The sequence below is a fragment of the Eulemur rufifrons genome, chromosome 29 (genome assembly GCF_041146395.1).
Source record: "Eulemur rufifrons isolate Redbay chromosome 29, OSU_ERuf_1, whole genome shotgun sequence".
Lineage (NCBI taxonomy): Eukaryota > Metazoa > Chordata > Mammalia > Primates > Lemuridae > Eulemur > Eulemur rufifrons.
The window spans coordinates 60,192,002-60,209,640 of record NC_091011.1 but is presented as its reverse complement, the minus strand read 5'-3'; the positions used below and the strand labels follow the sequence as shown (position 1 = coordinate 60,209,640).

Sequence of the window (17,639 nt, the reverse complement as noted above, 5' to 3'; positions counted from 1 at the left end):
GGCAGATGGCAAGTTTAAATGGGGTGGCAGGCAAGTCAGGTAGACCTCACTGAGAAGGTGACAGCAGAGCAGAGACCAAGAGTCTAGTAAAGGAGTTAGCTAGGTAACTATCTGGGAGATTGTCCAAAATGTCACTAAGTGATTTTAAGGTTAAGCATGGTAGTGTCTGGTGCAGTACTGTTAGAGATTCTTTATTCTTTAATAGAGGCAATTTCAGGATAGACTAAAAACTTGAAAGGAACTAGGAGAAGTCAGTTTTTTGCAGAAATTATTATTAAACAATCTAAAGAGAGCTGCACACCTAATATATATTTCTCTGAATCACAGAGAAATTACTGTTGAAAATATTAATATGAGTGTGGTATACATAGACTGAGGATAAGAAATAATATTTGAATTTATGCTATAATCATGATTCTGTGGGTTTCTTATCTGTGGATTAGCGAAGAAGCCAAGAAAGTTAACTTGATGCAACATACACTACTCACAAGTTGCAGGCCTAGAATCCAAATCTCTGGACTCACAGCCCAGTGTTGATTCCCTTATGCCCAGTAGATTCTTAAATTAAAAAATTAAACATTAAAAATCCTTAGGAACCACAACCTCAATAAATAAGATCATCACTACTGCCTAAATTCCCTGAAAGACCAGGAGAGAATGCATTCTCTTTGGAGCCCTCATAAATCCACAGGATTAAGGCAAAAGTGATGTGAGCGTGTCGGTGTGGCGGCTGCGGGTCCGGCAGTGTGCACAAATCACGGCCGAGGACGGGCAGGGAGAATAATGGTGTGTGTGTATACACACTGGCCTGTGGACTTCTTGGCATCCCTTCTTCAAACACACGCATTGATTATTTAGCAAGGCCAGATGGCAGGCTTAGCGGCCTGGCCCGACAGCAGTCATGCCCTGTAGTGCCCCCAAAGGGTGCATGCCATTTAGAAACCACCCTGGAATTCTCTGTTGTTGGGTTGATGGAAGTGGCTATGACCAAAGGCAAATGTTTCATGTCGGGAGGAAAGAGGTCAGGCTTACAGCTGGTGCAGAAAACCTTGTCTGCTTTCTGCCAGGCGCAGCCGTTTTTGTGCTGTTCGTCTCCCTCAGAGCAGTGAGTGGTGGAAAGGGTGGATATGTTCTCTGAGAGCCGCTGGATCACGGTGGTAGGCAGTGCATAGACTTCATTCAGACCCCAAACTCTGAAATTTTTAAAGCATTTATATTAAGGATTGGTGAAAGTTTTCTTAAAGTCTGAGATGGAGCGCAGTGCAGGGGAAAGTTTAATAAGCAAGACCATAAAGTTAACGGGGTGTTCAACCTCCTTAGTTGTTTTTTGGCACTTTAAGGGTAACTTTTATAGCCAAATATTATGCAAATTGTAGATAAGACATAACAAAATCTTCTCTTGCCTATCCTTGGTTATTCAATAGCTTATATTACTAAATGTCTTTCGAAAACCCTTAATAGTCAAAATTGGGTTTTACCATGCCTACTTTAATTGTTGAAAAGAAAAATAAATAATTATGTGCTTCACTTAAATTTGCCCAGTGTTAAACATTTGCTAGTCAAAGACATCTGTGTCCCCCACGGCTATTTTGTAGCTTCAATTTCAGTTTAGCTGTTACAACTCCTTTTCATGACATCCTCAGGCTTTGTAATTCATAAACAAAGAGAACTGAATTAAGAGGCTCAGGGAAAACCATCCAGGAACCCCCAGACTTGCTTCAAGGTCTCGAAAACTACCCAACAGAGGAAGGAACTAAAGCCTTCCTGGGGCTATGGCAGGCAAAAGGTGTCCCTAAGTGGTCCTGAAGACAGACAGATTAAGGGGAATGACAAAGAGCTGACTCACATGGCCATGGTAAAATTTCTTGCTCCTGGCTCTGGGTGAGTCTGATTACTCTTTTAATTTCCTAAAGAATGGTGTTTTGGACTGGTGCTATTTATTCCAAGGTGATTAAACATGGATTTAAACAGCTTTCTTTTCAGTTCTGAGGGCTGTATACATTCCCACCTGACAGCTTTATCTAGTCCAAAGTCAAAACACCAAGATTTATGCCTGAGAAGAGTTTTACATTGAGTTCTTTTGGATGCCCATACGGGTACTCTTTCTACTCATACTGCTATACAATCTGCTTGATTCCTCCACATTTTGAAGGACAGAGCACTTGGACCTATACAATTACTTGGGGAAGGGAGAGCAAATCTGTCATAAACATACATAACTCACAACTTTATTTTGGCTTGTGAAATATTACTTCATCCAACTTACTAATCCGACCTTATTTTTAATGTACATGTGAAAATTCAGCTGTTTCATGTAATAATTAATATAGATTTTCACAATTGAGTTTGTAAGAGTTGGAATCCATTAATATTCATTAACACATATTGTGCTGTGTCCCCAGTGGACATACATAAAACATTGTACAGGACCCATGAGAGGTGTTTAGCAATATACAACAGTCTTACATCCTGTTCTTAAAGAGCATATTATGTAGATATACTAGTACAAACCCAGAAGAGAAAAAAGAGATTTACAGAAAAACATAAACTCAGTGGAATGGCATTCCTCCCATCTCCTCTGAGGCCTTGTTCCAACAATTTTGTTCTCATTTTCTCATAGTTTTCAACATCTTCCTTTTCAGTGGCTGCTTCTTCCTCAGTGCTTAAACCTGCCGAAGCCACTACTACTTTGACTGTGACCCCTCTGACCATGTTAATCCCTCATGCTCCAGTTTCCTGAAAGAGCAGTGCGTGCTCAAGGGCTTCCCTCCTAACCCTGCCATCTGGTCTCTACCGGCAACCACCATCGTCCTCGAAGTCCCCAATTATCTACCAGGGTGCCAACCAATCTAAAGGGCTCCGTCCTCACCCTGCGTGACTGCCCTGCCCCTTCTCAGTTTCCTTAATGAGCTCCTCCTCTTCCCACGTTGTACATTCTGGGGTTGGCAGTGATTCTGTCCTTGGGCTTCTTTTCGTATTTTTACACTGTCCCTGGTGATCCCACTCACACCTATGATTTTCATCTCCTTAACTCTCCATTTTCTTGGTGCTTACTTAGAGAGTCAATAAAGCAGAGTGGTTGAGAGCATGAAGTTCGGAGCTATGTACCCCTGGGTTTGAATTTCTGCCCTGATACTCTGTAGCTATGTAATCTTTCTGAGTCCCAATTTCCTCATCTGTAAAATAGGGAAAATGATGGTGCTGACCTTTCGGGCCATCTCATACCATTCCCAAGAGCCTGGCACAATATTCTGTGCCCAGAAGGAACATCGTGAAGTTGTAAGGATTAAATGCCATAATGAAGCATGTAGCATGGAGGCTAGCACATAAGCACTCTATAAACACTATCGTTACTGTTACTGGGCACTACATTTGGATGTCATTTAGGTACCTTGAACTCAATGTAATCTAAACTGAACTTTACTTTCCCTGATATCTGCACTCCTTTATTGCAGTTCTGGTCAGTGAGTTCATAATCAACCCAGACGCTAAACAGAGACCTAGGTAACATATTTCTTTGCTCATTCCTTTCTGTCATCTGTACCTGTACTCAGTGTGTCTAAGACCAGTTTACTCAATCTTCCTAATATCTCTTAAACCAACTCTTTCCTTTCCAGGCCTACTGCAAGACATTTTCATTCAGGCCTTCCACACTTCTATCAAAATACTTCTAGACACAAACCCAGTTTGGTTACTCCCAGCCTCAAACCTTGTAACTGTCCCCCTACATTTGCCACCAGTTTAGCTCGGTTTTCAAGGCCCTCACTGATCTGTCCTCACCTCTCTCTTCAACCTCATCTCTGCATTTAGGCTCTCTCCAAACTCCCCCCTCTAACACCAGGCTCTTTATTTCAGATACAATAAGCACTTCCTTCATCAAACATGCCATCCTGACTCCCATCACTATGGCTGGTATATGCCAATTCCTCTCCCTGGAACATCCTCCTCATTACTTCTTCCTCTGTCTAAATGGTGAGATTGTGCTATTCCTTAAAGATCCAGCTCAAGCCTGTCCTCCTCCATCATCATTTTTTTTTTTTTATCACTCTTCCACCTCATACTTGCTAACTGAATTTAGTTCACCTAATTGCATTGTAATGCATTGACTTCTACTGCACTTTGGGCTCCTTGATCCAGCAGAGACTGGATTGTTTTTGTATTCCCAGAACCTGTCATAGCGCCCGACACTTAGCAGGCACTCAAATATTAGTTAAGGAAATGAATGGATCCCATAAAGCATGTATACCTTTCCAAAATTATCTAATTACTATTCTTTCTTTAATTGCCAGCCAATCTGCACCTCCCACGCTCCTAGAAATGTTTTTCCATCTGTGTTTAGGCATTATGTGCTCCTCCTCCATTGATGGGCTTTATTAGGAGCAGCCCTGGAAACGCACAGCTGGATGAGTGTTATTGGAGATGATGTTCGCTACATCACTCCATGTCCTCTTTGTAAGAACCCACAGGAGAAACTTCTATCAAATCTTTGTATCTGAAATATCTGTTACAAACTCTTTAATTCTGTAACTTTCATGGCATGAGAAACAAACTGAAGGCCTGGGGGCATGCATCTTGTACTCTCACCACGGGATGTATTATTTTTCTACCCTCATTTGTCATCATCTTTGATTTCACCATTTTATTGTCTTGTTCAGTTGTCTGCCCTTTTTTGTAAGCTGCCTTAAATCTATTTTAGAGCAAGGCAAATTGTATGATTCATCCTTAGGTATGTAAAGGAAAGTGAAAAGAAATATGAAGGAAAGTAATAGGAAGATGACATATGTACAAGTGACTAGGAAGGGAGAGAACAGAGGAGATGGTTAGAAATTTCTATTAATAGCAACAATGGTTTTAGCAGTAATGCTTTGATGTTATCAACATCCATTCAGCTAATATTTTTGTAGCTACTTAGTGCCAGACACTGTGTTTGGCCTTGGAGGTGCAGAGATAGACAAGATAGAGTCTCATAGGAACTCCCTATCTGATCAGCTCTGATTTCTACGCTGGCTTTTAAGATTGTGACTGAGATAAAGGTGGGCTACCTGTCTCCGAAAGAGACCCTTTCCCCACCCATGGGAAATTAACTCATTTAGTTAGAGTATTGACTAAGCTTCTATGTACTTGAGGTACTAAGCAGAGTACCTCAAACTATGGGTGGCTTAAATGGCTAGAAGTTTATTTCTTAGTCATAAACCAGTGTGGCAGTAGGTGGTTGAGGGCTGGTAGGTTTCTACTATGCACAGCACAGAGCCTCCATACCTCAGGCCCTGCTGGCTGGGGCTGCTACAGCACTCACCATCTCCTAGCAGCAGGGAGGGGCATGGGCCAGGGAAGCATGCCTGTTCCTTTAGGGCATGACACAGCCCTCAATGTGATCCAGGTCACCTCGGTTCACCTCCTATGGGCAGGACTTAATTCCTTTGTCACAGGGAGCTGCAGGGGCAGCTGAGAAACAGACCTCAAACTGGGAGCTCCAAGTTCAGTTAAAATAAAGAAGGGGAGAACAGGCATTGGTAAATCTCTAGGAATTTGGGCAAAAAGGTTTTTTCTTCCTCCTCCTCCTCCTCTTTCTTTCAATCCTAATGATTTTCCTTCTGACCTCTGACTGTTATTTAGAAGTCATGTGTGCTCAGGTTTCATGTACTTCCTCTCATTGGCTTCATTCATGAACTTCATCTCTTTAAGTTCTCAAAGGCCTAGGAATTCACCAGTTCACACGGTATTATTTTGTATTCTGATTTTTCAATTAAAACTTTTATTCATATCATAGGCAAAGTTTTGGAAAATGTATGGATATCTCCCTCACCAGAAAAGGTGAGGACATGGGCATGGTAAGATGATGAGTCATAAGTTCTAGTGTTTAATGTCCCATAATTGACAGCACATAGTAGAATAAATCTTATCTGAAAGAGGTCTCTGTCCCCCAGTCATAGGTTATAAAGATATATTTTCACTTTGCTCCTTTTCCATGTATTTTAAAATATGAAAGAAGATAAGTTGTTATGAGACACAAAGCGAGGTGGAAAATGAGAGAGAGAGGGAAGAGAAAAATAATTCTTGATATTGCTGGTTCAGTGTATAATTTAGCTGTGTTTAAATATTAAGTAATTTTTTATACTGATCATAAGTATATTCCTGAACACAGGAAGAACTATTTTCACTCCAAATTTATAACATTTTTGGAAGCTTAATTATCATACTTGAAGGTCAAATGGTGCTTTATTGCAATAAAATACAAAAAGTAATAAAGAAATTATTCCTGGGGAGATGAAAGTCTAGGTTCATAGCTCATTAAATGCTAACTTCACAGACCATGTCTAATTTGTCATATTTAGCTTTGGAAGTTTAATACATTTGAATTTCAAATTAGGCAAAGAGATACCTGAGGCAAAACTACCTAGAGCTTTTGAATTCCAAAATGATTCAGGAGATATAGTTCCTGGAACATAATACTTGTATTTGTAAGAATTGACTATCACTATATATATACATATAGTGATAGTATCATATATATGGACTCAAAGCCTTTTTTTGTTTAAAGAAATCAATAATATTAACACAAAGCTCATTTACTATCCCCTCAATTCATTTTTAGGCACCCTTTCCTTTTTCTGCCCTGAATATTGAAATCTCTATCCTTTGCACTGAGTAATTTGTTCAACAAGTTGACTGAAATATATTAGTACTACTATATTTTCGAGTCACATGATTACTTAAAAGGTTCTTTCCAAAATAAGTCAGTTGAAAGAAAAAACACATTTGTCAAGAGAATAACCTTTGGGGGAATTAAACACGACCTCATTCTTTCTAATGTGCCTGTTCCAGGCTGCTGTGATCTATGAGATTCTGGTGGACTCAACTTTTGAAAGGGCATAAAGACAGAAATGCTTTTTAAAAAATGAAGCTTTTCTTTATTCTTAGCATGTAATTTGTCTCCTGGAAAAATTAAATTGTTGATGGGAAGGATTTAGGCTTCTAAATTAATATTGAGATTCCATATAATGATCCCTGTTTATAATATTTATTTTAAAAAGCTCAATAGTTTAAGCTATTAAAATGTGATTAAGAAAAGTATGACTCTGAGCACCAAGATGCAAATGAAATCATAGGAGCTAATATGGAATTGGAGGTGTTTGCTTCCTATTTCAGTTTACAGAGACGTTCTAACTTCCATTTCTATCTGCAGAGCTCAGCCAGTGCTCTCTTGCCTAATGCCAGTGTCGTAAGGATAAATTACTCATTATAATCTATGAGATGCTCTAAATAATTGGAGATAATGGATAAAATATATTTAGTAAATGAAAGTTTATATTCACAAAGTAACTCTATATAATGACAAGCAGTACATTAGTTGCTCTTAGAAGTTTGGGAAGGGAGCGATAAGTGGTTCTTATACTATAAGGAAGGTCAAGTTAATTCACACTGAGTGGAAAATAGGGAGCTTTTAAAGAAAAATTTCCATCCCATCCCACAAAATAAACTTTTTTTTAGGAAAAGACCTCCTACTCTGTGACGCTAGAACCATCACCAGCACATAGATGTGTTAACAAATATGGGCTAAGTCCTTTTCATCATTTACTCAAAAATGTGCTATTATGCACTTTTTCTACTTTGATTTTAAACAAATAAATAGTAACCTTGTTTAAAGAGACCAAGAGGCATGTTATTCCTTTGAAAATTTTGGCACTGAATTTACTGAATTGTCATGTTAGGCCCACTCAGTCCTTGTGATGTGAATTGCTTGTCATGATATGAATTGGGTCTTTCCATGACTATTTCATATAATAATCATTCACCTCCACTATTTTTTTTGCATAATTGTCTTTATCAAATCTGCATTAGTACAAAGTTCTTGTATTCATTCAAGGCAGTTCCAGTTTCTTGTTCATGCTAGTTGATGGTGATTAATAAATCATTTCAAGAATAGCACAGCTGAATAGAAAGAAAGTTCTACAAGCAATATATTTTTTCAAACAAATTTTAAAGTACCTTCTAAAAACACTATTTCAGGTTTCTTTTATTCTCAACATATTAGCTTATTAATTTTAAAAATCTATTCCTGTCCTCTTTGCATAGTCTATGAAATCTTAGTAAAACATATACTTAATCTTCAGGTTACTTAATAGTACTCCAGCATCTAGGAAAATGCCAAGCTAAGGAAAGACTTAGAAGGTCACTAATGCATTTCATTACTGATCTAAATCTTTGTATTCTGCCAAAACAAATAATCTGGGTAGGTCCCACTGGAGAGAGAATTTTGAGGACAAATAATTTTTAAGATACACTGCCATGAACATTAAAAGGAGTCTGGAAAAATAATTAAGTACACATTTATGAACAATTTAGACACTCATAAGAACATTTATATTCCTGTGTAATATTAAGAGATAGAATTATGCTTGAAATTTTAAGTTTCCATTTTTTCTCACTTAACTGCTCTCAGGAGAGATTTGGCTAATGAAATTAAGTAGATTTTCATTTATCAATACTTTCCTGGTAAAAATTGCTACCAATTTGTATTGATCGCTTTAAAGTTGTAAATGAGTTTGGCTTTTTCAACTAAAATCAAGTCAAAGTATGCCATGCTCTCATTATTTCTTTTTAATTTTTTATATGAAAATATGAAGGGGATGCAAATGCTTTTATTCTTAAACTTTTGCTGGAAACAGGCTTTTGAAGAAGATGATAGCTTTTGTGAGATTCTGTCATAATTCCTACATTCTTTTGGCTTGCTTTTACTTTTTTTTATTATTTCAAAATGTTATGGGGGTACAAATGTTTTTGGTTACATGGACCATTTTTGTTATGCTTGAGTCAGGGTTATAAGTGTGCCCATCACCCAGATAGTGTTCATTGTACCTGTTAGCTAGGCTTTCACCCATTCCCTCCTCCCCCTGCCCCCTGCTTGATTTCCACTGAGTTTTACTTCCCTCTGTGCACATGTGTGTTCATTGGTTAGTTCCCATTTAATAATGAGTACATGTGGTGTTTGTTTTTCCATTATTTAGGTACTTTACTTAGGGTAATGGTCTCCAGTTCCATTCAAATTGTTGCAAAAAACTTTAATTCATCCTTCTTCATGGCTGAGTAGTATTCCATATATCACATTTTCATAATCCACTCATGAATTGATGGGCACTTGGGTTGATTCCACATCTTTGCAATTGTGAATTGTGTTGCAATAAATATTTGAGTGCAGGTGTCTTCTTAATAAAATGACTTCTTTTCCTTTGAGTAAATACCTAGTAGTGGGATTGCTGGATCAAATGGTAGGTCTACTTTTAGTTCTTTGAGGAATCTCCATACTGTTTCCCTTTTGGGTCAGATGTGTTTCCTGGAGGCAGCAGATTATGGGTTATATTTTTTCATCCATTCAGCCAGCCTATGTCTCTTGAGTGGAACATTTAAACTGTTCATGTTGGTTGATAGAATTGATATGTGGGATACCATTCTGTTTACTCTATTGGGTAGTACCTTATTGCTTTGTTTTACCTCTTGTGCTGTTGTTTTATATGAGCTCTGAGCTTTTGATTTTGGGTGGATTTACACTGGTGTGTGTCTATTACGCTGATCCATATATAATGCAGCTCTGAGTATTTCTTGCAGGGCAGGTCTGGTCTTGAGAAATTACCTCAGTGTTTGCTTGTCTGGAAAAGTCTTTATTTCTCCTTCGTATATGAAACTTAGTTTTGCAGGGTAGAAAATTCTAGGCTAGTGGTTGTTCTGTTTAAGAAGACTGGTGATGGGGCCCCAATCCCTTTGGCTTATAAAGTCTCAGTTGAGAAGTCTGTAGTTAGCCTGATGGGTTTTCTTTTTTAAGTTACTTGATGTTTTTGCCTCATGGTTTGCAGGAGTTCCTCCTTCCTGTTGACTTTGGCCAGTCTTATGACATGTGTCTTGGTGATTGCCTCTTTGGGATGAATCTCCCTAGTGTTCCTTGAGCTTCTTGTACCTGGATGTCTAAGTCTCTAGAAAGACCAAGGAAGTTTTCCTGAACTATTCCCTCAAATAGATTTGCCAGCATTTCCCTCGTGCATTTTCTTTTTCACCCTCAGGGATGCCTGTGGTTCTTATATTTGGCTGTTTTACATAATCCAATATTTCTTGTGGGCTTTGTTCATTCCTCTTAATTCTCTGTCCTCCTTGACAAAATTTGTCCATTTCATTTAGAAAAACTGATTTACTTTGATTCAAAAACATACTGGTTTCAAACTATATCTGTCCAAGTATTATTCTTGTTTCAACCTAGTATCATTAATATTAACATGGAATTCACAGATATTGCACAAATTGAAAAGCAACTCTAAGATTATTATAGTAACATCAACAAGATATTCTTCAAATTTTTCTTACAGTTTTGTTTGCAGACAATTTATAAAATGTTGGGAATTATAGTTAAAATCTTCTGGACATTGAGTCATATTAGGAAAATGTATAAAATCATTATTAGTTTGTATTTTGGAAGTTTTAATTTCAACATAAATTATCTTTTCCAGCTAGTTTGCAAATAAACTCTTGCTTTCCTTGATGCTTGAAATTTAGCTTGTTCATATGCATTGTGATATTGGTGTGAGAACATACATCATTATACCAGGTTTTTGTCATTGATTATTGGATAATTGGCAAGTATTTCTTTTGTGTCAAGAAAATCTTTAATTAGTGTTAACAGTTCGGTGAATCTTTGTAAAACTCTTCTATGACTTAACCAATAAGCATCGGCAGAAAATATAAAATTATTAAATTCGTTGTTGTCTATTTTTTCAAGAGTTCCTTAAACTGATGATGATTTAGAGCATTTGCGTGCACATACTAAAAGATTTTTGCACTGTATCCATGACACGTTCCATAGAGTCAGCTTCAAAAAACTGTGTACAACTATTTTAATATGTGTAATATGGTGATATGAAATAATGACAAGTATCAGTCTCTTTTTTTAAAATGCTAAGTCTGGATTTTTAATCTAGCATAGCTGAAGCACTGCCCATTGTGATAGAACTAATTTTTTTTCATATCTAGCTGAAATTCTTCTTTGAAAGATGTAAAAGCCTTAAATATATATACATATTGAATTCTGGTTTTTAGATATTGAGTTGGTATTTCTTCACAGATTTAGAAATCCTTTGGGGGAAAAACCTAACCAGTCTTAATTGGGCAATGTCCCTTATCTCCATACTCTTCCACAGTGCCCTTTTAAAAAATGCATATTTGAACATGCCACTCCTTTGCTCATGCATGTTCAGGAGATCATCATGCTTTTATGGTAAAGTCCAAATGCCTTGGCATTCAGTTTCAACTCCTCCTGATATATTCAACCTCACTCTTTCTACTATTTCCTCTTAAACTTTCATCCAGTCATGCTGAACTTGTTGTGGCTCTCCCAAAAGACCATTCTGTCTTTCTTCTCTGTACCATTCCACTTTTACTCCAGAAAGAAGCCTCTCTCCCCTCCCCTACCTCCACTTGTTTTCCTTCTGTTCTTTCAAATTTCAGCAAAGAAATCATCTTCTTTGGAAACCTCTCTTGACACCTCCAGACTACCTGGATTTAGCATCCCTCCTTTGCTCCCAGCTCACCCCAGCACCCTCTGAACATGATCATAACATCCCATATTGTAATTGTCCGCACCGGCTCCTCGAGGGCATGGACCATGCTTTTTTTCTATTTCCCTAATGCCAGGCACAGTCCCTGGCATGTAATGGGTGCTCAGAAAGGGTTTTGGCATATCCATCAACTAGCTCATCACATTTATATTATGTGCTCCGAGAGATATCTCACTAAAGCTGTATAGTAAATAACTGTCCCATGTGTAAGTGGTTCTACTCTTCATTCTAGGAGAAATCCATTACCTTTACATAAATAGAGAGTTGACTGTCATATTTTAGGATGTTTATTAGCATTTTTTTCTTACTCCTAGAAAGACTAAAAAGTCTCTAGCCATTTTATTTGTTTAGTGTGACATAAGTTTTGTAACTATATTTGTGATTGTTTATTACTGGACTTCGCTTTTGTTACTAATCAATCATCTTTCCTCTCTTGGTTCAGCTCCAACAGAGGCCACTACGCACCCACATCTAGGTAAGTGTTTAAGACTCTGATATCATTAACCTGAATACTTGATCTCCTGTTTCACTCTTCTGGCTATGTGAGCAGATGTGATAGAGGTGAGAAAAGTCTCTGTCCTCTCTGATTTGTTGATCATTCACTGAAATTAGACTAAGGTACAGATTATGCTTGAACACAGAACCTCCCGAGGGAGTGATGATGCTGCCCAGCTGGGGGCCTATGCAGGGACTTTTGCACCTGTTGGGACCCTCTTCCCTGGGATCCTGTTGAGTGTGACTTTTTGTGTTCTAATGCTGAATTTTCCCCAGAGCTTCTACCTATCATAAATACTAGGGCATAGACACACTAAGGAGCTATGAATGTGGAGGAACTGAGGTCACTTCAGATTTGAATTTTTTGCTCAGATTAGCACTCAGTTGTAAAAAGAGAAACAATTTGGTTATCTCTTTAAAACTTGGAATGAGACTGTTTAAATCTGCTTTTTAAAACAGCACCATGATTTTTTCATAGTGTCAGGTACTTAGTGGTCCACAGTTCTTAAGGCAGGGTTGTGTAGTGGTTAAGAGCACAGATTCTGGAGCCGAGCTGCCTGGGTTTATCTCACCTTCACCACTTGTTAGTTATATGACACTGAGCAAGTTACTTAACCTCTCTCTGCCTCAGTTTCCTCATTTGTAAAATAGAATTAATAGTAGTACCTACCTCATAGGGTTGATATGAAGATTAAAGGAACTTGTATTTGTAAAGTGTGTAGTAAATGATATAGTGGTCTTTGGAAAGAAATAAACACATGAGCAAATAACCAATGAGGCTTACCCAGTGCCTTTGTTAAGAAAAAAAAAAAAGTCTCTAGAAGTCATCTCTAAGAGTTAAGTTTCTCATTTGTGTCAGTGAAGAACTATTTTGAAAGCAGTTTTCTACATTATACTATTTAATGAGATTGAAAAGAAACCATCCTAGCTGGTTGCAGTCTTTTCACATGTCTCTCACTGTGGGACTTCCAGATAGGTCAGCTATTTGTCTCCTGGGCTTTTCCTTTCAACCTATAAACCCAATTAATTTATTTTTCTCTTTGGAAAATCTGCCTTGAGAAGCTCTACTTTTATGTAATGCTACAACTTGGGGCTCCTCTTATTTGGCAGACGAATGTAAGTGCTTCGAAGCATGCCTTCTGGCAGCCAAGGCAGGTTGGTGACCCGCAGTGGCCCGGCCAAGTCTCAGCCAGATTGGGTGACTGAGAGAGCTGTTCCCTGTAGGCATTGCAGGCACTGCGTCTAATCGCTCAGAGGAATCATTAAACCACTCTCATGCACAGAATACATCACTGTGTTCTCTCCAGTGTATATTCATATTCTCCCTGATCTCGTGCCTAAGGCTTCGAGTCTGAGCATCCAGTCCCCTCAATACATGCTGATTCACTGGTTTCCATGATTCATTATGTGCCTGCCTGCTGGCATAGCTGGTATAAAGGGGGCAAGGACTGCCATGGGTGAGGATGTCACCAAAGAGAATTTGAAAGTATGCTTCCTCATATTTGGAAGTGATTTTAATTGCCTAGTGAGTTCAGAGAATTATTAATATATTTGAGTGAGCTCAAAAAACATGAAATATCACCTTTAAAAAAACATTCTGGCTGGTTTTTTTTTTTTTTTTTTTGGTTGTTAATCAGATAATATGATTTTAATTTTTCCAAAAGGCATCTGTTAGCTAGTTCAAACAAAATTGTAAAGGTCCAAAGAATTTATATTAGCTGAAACAAACTTCCTAAGAAAACCACAGGAATTGGATTAGAGGGTTGTTCATAAAGTACTAAATTAATTTTTACAACTTGAGTAGAAATAATTATCATTTCTCACACAACCTTAAAAATGAGCACACACACATTGTAGCTGCCATGAAATTGTTTTTACTTGTTCACCCTCTATTCAGTGGAAATATGTCCTATACAGTTTATGAAAATATTCTTTGCTCTTGACATGCCCAAAGTTCCTTTAGTGCTTAAAAATAGGTATTTCATATAATCTCAAGTGTATTGATAATATATTTAAAACCATGTATGGCTCCCTGGCATTCCTCCTGACTTCTAAATTGACTTTATTTGGCAATTTTAGTTACTCATATAATTTCTTTTATGTGCTTTTGAGAGGGAAAAAAGTTAGCAATTTGAAACACATTAAATGAAAAATGAGTGAATACAGGGAATGAGAAAAAGCAAACCAGGGCAAGAGGGATGGGAGGAAAGAGAAGAAAAAAATGGATCAGTAAATTACAGCAATTTTAGCTAATAATAAATAGCCAGAATGTTCTTCTATACACTTCCATGCTTTAAAGTGAGTTAGACACCGAATCTGGGTGGTCTGTTGGAAGCCATGGAGGAGTCTCTGCTGAAATGTGAGGGACAAGTCCTGTGTGGACTCTACTTGCAGGTTGGTGCTGACCTTGGCCTTCCTGCCTCTCCTGCCTGGTGACAGTTCGGTAGGCCTCTCTTCAGGGGCTCTGGTTTTTGGACTTCTAGGTATCTAAACAGCAGAGCCTTCACTCTTATCCCTTAGTAGTCTAGGGATAAAACAAATATAATCAACTGCTCATTTAAAATTCAGTTTTAATTTAAAATACTGTGATTCTTCATGAATGCAGCATGTTGACACTTTTGTTTAGCTAAATTTACTATTATAGTATATAATTCCTTCCTAAATGCTTTCTTTTTCTTTTAGCTGAAATACATAGTGATAGCATCATCCTCCGAGATGACTTTGACTCCTATCACCAGCTGGAATTAAATCCAAATATATGGTAAGTTACAGGCATACACCTCACTTTGGTTTGTTTAATGCAAGGAATGATACTGACTGCTCCCTTAAGGACCAGTTACTTAAAATTCAATTGCTCTTTAGTGCTAAGGTATCAGTGAGAATTGTTAAACTTTGGAACTGGGCTTAATGTAGACTACACATAATACCTATTATTTGACTTCTTTAAGAGCTGAATCTAGGTGCTTCCCAAAGCTATGGGTGTGGTTGGATTCTTTTTCTAGTTTTACAAGATCTTTACATAGAAAACATTATGCCATCATGTGTCTAATAATTCCATTTATGTCAAGTGATAGAAGGGAAATGGTTTATCTGAAATGACAATTGATTTGAGTCATACTTCCAAATAATTGCTAAGTTATTGGGTCACCTCATCATTTATATTGCAGTCTCTCCTTCAAAGGCTAAGTGCATGGGATTTTTGAGGGCAAATAAATAATGAACCATAACTCATTAAAAACTTGTTGAATACATAAATGGATGCCGAATTTGTTGGCAATTTATTTTTGCTGACTTTGAAGGAATAAGTCTGATGACCCAGAAGTACAGTCTGCATAATTTGGAACCATATCTCAATTTGGATTTTCTGTGATACTAAACCTCTTTATGAACAGTGAAGAGTTCAAGATAAATTAGACAGTCTGATGTAAACTTTCAAGTTACAACTGAAATCACAGGAATACTCAAGACTAAAAAGAAGAATAACTATTTCATCCTTGAAGGTCGATGTGTGATATTCATCCCTGTTCTGTTTATTTTCACTGTTTTAACAAATATCTGGCAATAATTATTTTTATTTATATAGTAAATTAAAAAGAGATATGATTCTCACAAGTAGCTCATAGTTTAGTAGAGGAGACACTAAAAACACACTTTCTAAAAGCTTGTAATCCAAGGTAGAAATCCTTATGTGTGATTAAAGGGGAACAAATAACGTACTCCCGTAGGAGTTCCAAAAAGGAGAGACAACGCTAGTGGGAGTTTCTTGGAGAAAGTGGCCTTTGACCTGAGAGCTGAAGATAACATATAGATGGAGAGTGTGTTCAGGCTTTAATATTAGGCAAGGAACTTTTATATCTTTTCTAGAAGGAAATATAGATCTATACTATAAATATAGAAAAAGATATTATCAGGCTAGACAGAAAGTCTAGTCATAAAGTTTCATAAATTATATGCCATTTAAAGAAAGAATTTATCAACAGAACTCTACTTCTTTATGACTATTTCCTAAATACACATTTCCTAAAATAAATTGAAAATCTTTATTAGGAAAAGGCAAATAAAAATCTTTCTAAGCACTACTTTTACCCAGGAAAAATTCTCTACTTCTCCTGACATTTGGCATTTTTATATTCCATTAATATAGATGTTATCAGATGATTTGTTTCTTTCAAGGCGAGTTCATTTCTGTCAAGCTAATTCATTTCCTTCAGTGAGTTTTCTTGACAAATATAAAATGTGACTTTTATGTGGTTCAAATTCTGTTGTATTTAAAATCAATAAAATGTGATTGATTTTGCTTCACCCATTTTCATGACTGATCTGGTATGTGCTTTCTTGACCAAAGTTATGGATTTTGTGTCCCTTTTACTTAAGCTATGGGCTTTCCTACTTTTTTTAAAAAAATCCTTTTTTATCTTAAAAAGTCAAGTACTTCTGTCTTCTATCAAATATGTCAGTGTAATTTTACTTTCTCCCTTATTGCCCACAATCTCCTTGGCTTAGCTTCTTTAAGATTAAAAAAGAGAGAGAGAGAGAGAGAAAAGAAAAAAAAAAAACCCTATGAAGCTGTCATTACTTGAGACACCTCCTGTTCCTTTGTTGAACAAGAGGTGGCAGAGGCTCTGAGATCAGGCAGTCCGGTTTGACTCTTGAGCAAGCCACTTGCCAACTGGGTACCTGGAGAAAAGCAAAAAACTGCTTCACTTCTCTGAGCTCCATTTCCTTGCTATAAAAGTGAGGCAAATACTGTCCTTACAGCATTATTTCAAAGTTTGATGAATATGAAAGGGTCTGGCACTATGCCTGATGTATTGTAGGTGCTCAATACAAGTTCTTTCCTGTGATGTATTTATTTATTTTGACTAGTGCCTCTTCTATGCCCAAATATGATTTACAAAATCATTTAATATTAAAACAGTCATAAGCTAATTTATTTAACTGAGTTCCCAAGTTTTCCTTCATTGCATTCGAGTGATAAACAAATACCAAATACCAATAGGTATGTAGTATATAATCTATAGAACACATATTAATGAAACTAGCATTGTAGCAGAATCATAGAGGAGGAAACAAAGAGAATATTCGATGCCTTGAACCCCTTAGAAATAAACATAAGCTTCCTAAAGCCAGAAACCACCACCCAGTAAAATCAGATAGCCCAGTGAAATATTTTCAGTAAAGTAACGAAGCTCCACTTTGTTTTGCAAACTTATAGGCAGTTTTCACCCTCCTGAAGTCTCTACTTTCTTGGTACACATTTTGTCACATGAGTTCCATCCCTTATAATCCTGTCTTTGATTCTCTTTACCCCAGAGGAGAATCAGAAACCCACTGCAGCTTTGTGGCAGTGTGGAAGAGAGAATCCTCACTGCCAACTCTGTCTCTACCCACTGTCAGGTACCGCCAGATAGAAGCAAAGCACCTGGGTGTGCTGCTTCCGGCCAAATTCTCAGGGCTCATGACATCACCAAATAATTTGCCCCAGGAGCAAAATGTGTTACTTATATGAGCGTGTTTCTCTCACGGGATTCTAAAAGCTTCATA

At 37.4% G+C, this 17,639-nt stretch overlaps 1 protein-coding gene across 2 annotated transcripts in view; it reads left to right on the top strand.

The window, feature by feature from the left end:
* The window catches only part of RELN (reelin), a 447,102-nt gene that overhangs the window by 189,907 nt on the left and 239,556 nt on the right, over positions 1-17,639 (top strand). For both annotated transcript variants that reach the window (XM_069462478.1, XM_069462477.1), the window contains exons 5-6: positions 12,043-12,075; positions 14,778-14,856. In XM_069462478.1, the coding sequence (XP_069318579.1) occupies positions 12,043-12,075; positions 14,778-14,856 (112 nt within the window). The remainder of the gene's footprint in view (positions 1-12,042; positions 12,076-14,777; positions 14,857-17,639) is intronic.